Source organism: Branchiostoma belcheri, unplaced genomic scaffold (assembly GCF_001625305.1).
Source record: "Branchiostoma belcheri isolate BF01 breed outbred unplaced genomic scaffold, Haploidv18h27 scaffold78, whole genome shotgun sequence".
NCBI lineage: Eukaryota > Metazoa > Chordata > Leptocardii > Amphioxiformes > Branchiostomatidae > Branchiostoma > Branchiostoma belcheri.
Window position 1 is genome coordinate 697,669 of NW_017804442.1, and position 6,964 is coordinate 704,632.

At 43.0% G+C, this 6,964-nt stretch overlaps 2 protein-coding genes across 3 annotated transcripts in view; one reads left to right on the forward strand and one right to left on the reverse strand.

Moving 5' to 3' along the window:
- The window catches only part of LOC109485752 (calcium-binding protein 39-like), a 15,777-nt gene extending 14,141 nt beyond the window's left edge, over positions 1-1,636 (reverse strand). For both annotated transcript variants that reach the window (XM_019789429.1, XM_019789430.1), the window contains exon 1: positions 1,574-1,636. The gene's annotated coding sequence lies outside the window, so the exon portion shown is untranslated. The remainder of the gene's footprint in view (positions 1-1,573) is intronic.
- A 49-nt stretch (positions 1,637-1,685) lies between these two features.
- On the forward strand, positions 1,686-6,416 carry LOC109485704 (dimethylaniline monooxygenase [N-oxide-forming] 5-like). The gene is made up of 9 exons (XM_019789370.1): positions 1,686-1,708; positions 2,125-2,250; positions 2,519-2,601; positions 3,420-3,549; positions 3,912-4,081; positions 4,450-4,611; positions 4,981-5,107; positions 5,562-5,732; positions 6,302-6,416. Exons 3-9 carry the CDS (start codon positions 2,550-2,552, stop codon positions 6,414-6,416), a joined length of 927 nt encoding a protein of 308 aa, XP_019644929.1. The 5' UTR covers positions 1,686-1,708; positions 2,125-2,250; positions 2,519-2,549.
- The last annotated feature ends 548 nt before the right edge of the window (positions 6,417-6,964 follow it).

Below are 6,964 nucleotides of genomic sequence, written 5' to 3' on the forward strand. Positions count from 1 at the left end.
TTTTGATCGTCTCACACATGCGTAGATATGATAGTGGGGTTACTATATTGGAAGTCAGTCCGACTTTGGAAAACCTAGGTAGTTACACGTATCATTGAAATGATACATAAGGTACTTCGAAGACGACCCGACGTTTGCGTGTATCATTTATATGATAGACACGCAGGGCAGACCATAATCGCCTTTGCGAGAAAGAGTACTCGCCAAAGGGTGAAGGGATTTTTATCGTCTCACACATGCGTAGATATGATAGTACTAGTGGGGTTACTATATTGGAGGTCAGTCCGACTTTGGAAAACCTAGGTAGTTACACGTATCATTGAAATGATACAAAAAGCACTCCGAGGACGACCCGACGTTTACGTGTATCATTTATATGATAGACACGGAGGGCAGACCCTAATATTCTCGCCAAAGCGTAATTGGATTTTTAGGAAGAAGTTGCGAAACCTTATTGGCGCGGCTTTTTAAGAGCCAAGTGGTAACTCTTCTATTAGCTATTTAAGAAATGATTGCTGGTACAGTGTACCCGTCTCACACATGCGTAGATATGATAGTGGGGTTACTATATTGGAAGTCAGCCCGACTTTGGAAAACCTAGGTAGTTACACGTATCATTGAAATGATACATAAGGTACTTCGAAGACGACCCGACGTTTACGTGTATCATTTATATGATAGACACGGAGGGCAGACCCTAATATACTCGCCAAAGCGTAATTGGATTTTTGGGAAGAAGTCGCGAAACCTTATAGGCGCGGCTTTTTAAGAGCTTTTTTTCATGAAATTTCACTCCGCAACGTTTCCTTCGCTCTTCGGTGTGTAATATACTAGTAACCGAACCTCGTAAGCCGTGACCCGGAAGTAGATGGGATTAGCGGTATCACGGAAACCCCCATACAGTTCGAAAACCTACGCCAAAATGAGTTCTTAGCTAGCGAATAATGGTCAACTTTGACGCTACAAAGCTCGTTTTTGTGTACAAGTGTGATCTTCAAGTGAACTTCCCAAGGTTCCCTGACTTGTAAGGATTACAACGACATATATTTTAGCCTGGCTTTCCCGATTCTGACTGCGCTATGATAAATTCTGTGAACCATGCTAAGGACTCATTTCGGCGGTTAACAGCACACACAGGGCAGACATGAATTTTACATGCTGTTTCCTCATCATCACCATCATGCATTTGGAAAGGAAGCAAAAATATGTTGTGATCGCAAGAACGATAACAGGAAATATCGGAACTAAAAACAGGTCATAAATTAAGCGTCGAGAATAAGTATTTAAGAGGTCTAAGAAGAGTATTATTAAGTTGTTGTGTATTTTGTGAGATAATCGCAGTTATAAAACCTCCAACACGAGTTGGATTTTGTATTATTTACAGTCGCAGTTCAAGCATGCCCCTCCCCAACTCAGTTTTCCGCCCATTTTTGGGACGCGAATTTCTCCACTTCTGCGACAATTTTCGCCAAATCAAACCCGCCTTCTGTAAAAATAACACCTAAATACGTAAAATATTACTGACAAGTCTACAGAGGGTAGAAACGTTGAGAAAACGGAGTTTCAAACTGACCTTCGGCGCTGATATCTCCTGTGGAACACCCAACCTGCAAATACTGCCGTGACGTCACCGGCACGCAGTGCGCAGACGCGGAACTACCCGGTCCTGCTGAGGGCAAAGGTCACCAGCTGGGGTGTGGCGCGAAACGTGAGCATGAGCAATATCTGTTTATAACTTTATATACTGATATATACGCACTGAAATACCTCTACTTGTGGTACGTACAAATTCTATAGGTAGAAAATATTGCTAGAAATAGCATGTACGCTTCCTAGTAGCACAAAAACGTGAGTTTTTCTTTCAATTCATGTTTCGAAGTTATAACTTACACACAGCTAGGCTAGGGCATAGGTCTGACCTGTAAATTACTAGTATATCGTATTTTGGTTTAATATTTAAAATCAGCACCGGAAAAAACAACAGACTAAGAAATCACCTTCTCTAACATAAGCTGTGCCCTTGTTCTAAAAATTAACTGCTTTGCACACTGGCTGTTTTTGGCTTTTATCGAAACTTTGAACTGTGCATGCAAGGTAAGTAAAATATACTCATAATTGTTTTAGACGATCTTTACACCTAGGTCCCCAGGTCCAAAAGTCATGTGTGCCTAGCTCGCTGATCCCAGGCTCGGCACGTACCGCACGTGTGGCTGGTGGATCTAGGGTATAGAACGAGAACAGAAGTCACAGGTAAGGCTGCATGCAAGGAACTTTAACATAACGTCCTTGCATTGTTAGAAACTGGGCTCTCAATCAGTTAAGTACGACCCTTAGCTATAGCTTAAGGCCTAGGGAAGCCTATTACTTAATATGTTGTAGGTCATAGGGAAATTTGGAGGGTTTGTTTTGTTTCTATGTGTTGGAGCAAAGTCTAACTGTACAATGCTAGTAGCCACCTCTGTGTGTTAAGGACCACTTTTAGATGATCCCTTAGGAAAAGATTCTCTTCCTTCTACAGGTGTGTCTGTATCTTGAGTGACAGTAGGAACATGGCTACCACCTTAGAAACTGATGTTGTGGTGATTGGAGCTGGAATATCAGGTAGGCATTAGTGGGGAATCAATGGCAGGGCTCGAAATTAACATTGTCCCAGTGTCAAATGACACTAAATTTTCAGCTCGGGACAATTCAAATTATGCTTCGGGACAATTTTGGGGCAATTGTAAAATTCTAAAACCGTCCACGTCATTTAGGAACGCAATCTATCTATCCTGCTGCGGGCCGCCAGCAGTCCATAATACTCTGACAAACATTTGAATTTGACCAGTCAGGATTTTCCAAATGTCGGGGAGGGGGGCCTGAAGATGGTGGCGCACCCATGATACTGTATTTCCCTACAGTCTGGGAAAAATGATGGATATTTACTAATATTATTTACTTGAACTGTTGAAGTGGACTTCAAGTTGTACAAATTCAGTTGTTGTTGTTTTTATTGTTGTTGCTTATTTCCTAGAAAAATCAGGCTGGGACAGTTCATCCTCAGTTCGGGACAATCAAAATCTATTTTGGGACAATTCTGGGACAATAGAAAAAAAAGTTAATTTCGAGGCCTGAATGGACCAGTGGAGTGTTAATAAATTTTATTTTTAAAGTCAGGATTAATTGCATGTACAGTGTCAAAGTAAAGGATAAGTAATAAAGTACACACAGCCACTGTCGGATCAACTGTAAGGTACTACACTTACTATTATTGGGTATGCCTCAATCTTTGAAGGCAGTGGATAATATGCAGTGGTCCCATGTTGCGCATAATGAGTGGGTTTTATAATTTCTTGATCTTTGAAATGATGTGCAATACATTTCTGGACTACATCTAGTTTAGATATAGGAGTTAAATTTTGAAACTTTTTTCTTTGCAGGTGTGGTTACAGCCAAATGCCTCCTGGATGTGGGGTTAAAGGTCAAAGTTCTGGAGCGTACGGGTGAGGTCGGCGGGCTGTGGACGTTCCGAGACAAGGTCGGATACGGGGTCATGAGATGTACGCACATGTGAGTCACTCTGGGTTTGTTTGTTTGTTTGTTTGTTTGTTTGTTACATCCAGGTATGGAAGTGCTTGGGTCACCAGGCTGCATTGTGGGGTTTTGTGTATATCTAGAGCCCCTTATTTGGACTGGACAGGTTTTTCCGCCATTCCTCAGAAATAATCTCCAAGCAGATCATATGGTGGCAAGGCAGTATTCATTGGCCAAAAGAGTGCCAATGGGTACAGTCTGGCTAATGGATAATGCCTGGCCAATTTGATACTGTTTTTAGCGGTCACCAAAAGATTTATCTAGCCCCGATCTCAATTTTCTGCCAGGCGGCAGTGCACTAAAAACCATACATTGTATTTTCATACTTTTCTCTCCAGAAACGTCTCGAAGCACAACTACTGCTTCTCTGACTTCCCGTTCCCAGACGACGTCCCAGACTATCCACACCACTCCCACATGGCCAAGTACATCACTGACTACGTCATGCACTTTGGCATCAACAAGGTCATCAGCTTCCAGACACAGGTCAACAAGATGGAGAGAAAAGGTCAAATGGCTTCATTTTAGCTGGTTCTATGTATTCTAGGACATTATGCACTGTACTAAAGAAAGGCATGCAAGGTTCACAAAAAAGCAGTTCAATACATGTATGGTTTATAATTCAAAGAAAAAGAGTTGAAAGCTCACTCCAGTGGGTTTGTCTTGCTGTAGTGTCATCATGTCATTGTCACCTTTCCTCATTTCCTACTTCTGTAGGATCAGAGTGATCGAAAAGTCCATTTTGTTGTCATTTCAAAGCCTGGAAATGTATGTATGTGTGTATGTTCTTTACACCTTGTAAGTTAAATCTAAGTCATCACCCAACAGTAAGTCTAAAGTAAGAACAGAAATGTTGATGATTTCCTCTTTCCCCAGATGACAAATGGGTTGTCACGGCGACCAGAGTGGAGGATGATGGGAAGGGAGGATGGACCACAGGGGAGGAGGAGGTATATGTCGCCAAGTTTGTTGCCATAGCAACAGGGCATCATGTGACCCCCAGCCTCGCAAAGTTTCCCGGGCAAGAAACATTCAAGGGTAGGTCAAAAACATTATAGTATCATCTTCATCTTCAGATCTTGACACAAATTTATTCCTGGACCACTACTTCTTAGTCTTCTTAGTGCTTTTTTAGTATAGATACAAAGACAACCTTGACATAGGGAAAGTTTATGAAATAATTTATAGCTTAACCACTGCAAAACATTCATTGGTGGAGTCTTGTCTTGAAGAGCTTTAGGAATAGTAGTTCTCAGAGCTCAGATCAAGAAAATCTTAAATTTCAAGGCCCCAATGATGAGGCCCATATGTTCTTGTGACAAATATGGAATTCCATGTTCATATACTAACATCTTAATATCTAATAACATCTTAGTGTGTTTTAAAACTCACTCCTATGCTGTGCAGGTGAGTTGATTCACAGTGCAGACTACAAAGACCCCATCACTAACCGGTTGGTGGGGGGGCGGGTACTGGTGGTGGGGATCGGCAACAGTGCTGTGGATGTGGCAGTGGACGCTGCTACAGTGGGAAGGCATGTATCAACTAAACATTGCTACATTTTGTGTATCCCAATCGACATTTTTAAATGACTTCGCTAGTTTCATATAATAGCATTAATATGAAACGCATGTATTGAATTGGTTAACTTTAGATCCAAGGAATTTTAATGTAATTCTTTTGAGAATAACTTTTTTAAAGTAGACTCAACAATGAAATGTAACAAGTATTTAGCCTGTAATTGAAACCTACCTTAGCTATTTCTTCTCTCTCTCCTTCCCTGGAGTACATTATGTAGCAAAGTGGCAGGATGTTGGAGGGGCTGGTCACCATATACATGTATATGAAAGTGTTTGAGTAAGAATAAGCCAAGCAGTAGTTTGTCAATCTAGACCGTTCAAAGGTTAACATTACATTTGCTTTGTAAAATGTTACTTTCAAGTTTCTAGCTCATAACCCTTTTGTTCCCATGTACAATGTACACATAGGTGTCGTAAGGTGTACCTGAGTACGCGGTCCGGCGCCTGGGTTCTCCCCAACTACGTGTTCGGCCGGCCCACGGACCACTACGCCTGCCGTACCTTCCTCTGGTTACCATGGAAACTGGCCACAAACGTCCTGGAAACTGTGGTGACACTCATTCATGGCAACCCTTACAGGTAGGTGCTGATCATAAAATCTGACGTGTTAATGAATTTGAGACATTCTGGCATTCTGGAATGATGACATATCAGAACAGCCTTTCCAAAAAATCAAAAATCTAGTGCCAAAGTTGCTCAGCAAAATTATGCATTCAATCACTGTTCTTAGAAGTGAACTAGAAAAGGCATTTTGCATGGTGCCCATTTTTCCAGTTTGTAGCGTGTGGTCTGTCCAGTACAGACCCACAGGACAGAGCTAGCTGAAGGCGTGGTGTCCAGAACAGCCAACTGCTGCCCACCCCTGGGACAGGGAAACTGGCAGCAGAATAATCTAAACCAGGATAGTGAGTGAGTGGGTGAGTAAGTGTAGCCCTGTGTGTTTGTGTGTGTGTGTGTGTGTGTGTCTGTATCTTTCTACAATTTCCAACACATACAATGCAGCAATTTGTCATTAATTCTCATCAGTGTCTTAAGTTTTCTATTGGTGAGATTGGAAGTGTGGCAAATATAGGGGTGTCCCCAAGCAGTATGGGTGAGGGGGTGAAGTCTGCCATCTCTGACTGCCTTGTTGTTGTTGTTTACTGCAGATGGGGGCTGAACCCGAAGATGAGAGCTCTGCAGACCCAGCCTACAGTCAGCCCCACCCTGATCCACAACATACAACGCAACAATGTCACCATCAAACCCAACATCACAAGGTAAAGGGGAGTCTGTGTGTTACACAATCTCTAACCCTAGCCCTAGCCCTAGCCCTAGCCCTAGCCCTAGCCCTAGCCCTAGCCCTAGCCCTAGCCCTAGCCCGCCTTTTTCGGATAGCCCTGGCCTAGCCTGGCTAGCCCTGGCTCTAGCCCTATCCCTATCCCTAACCCTATCCCTATCCCTATCCCTATCCCTATCCCTAACCCTATCCCTATCCCTATCCCTAACCCTAGCCCTAGCCCTAGCCCTAGCCCTAGCCCTAACCCTATTCCTATCCCTATCCCTAACCCTATCCCTATCACTATCCCTAACCCTATCAATATTCCTATCCCTATCCCTATCAATATTCCTATCCCTATCCCTAACCCCATCCCTATCCCTATCCCTATCCCTATCCCCATCCCTATCCCTATCCCTATCCCTATCCCTATCCCTATCCCTATCCCCATCCCCATCCCTATCCCTAGCCCTAGCCCTAACCCTATCCCTATCCCTAACCCTATCCCTATCCCTATCCCTATCCCTATCCCTATCCCTATCCCTAGCCCTAG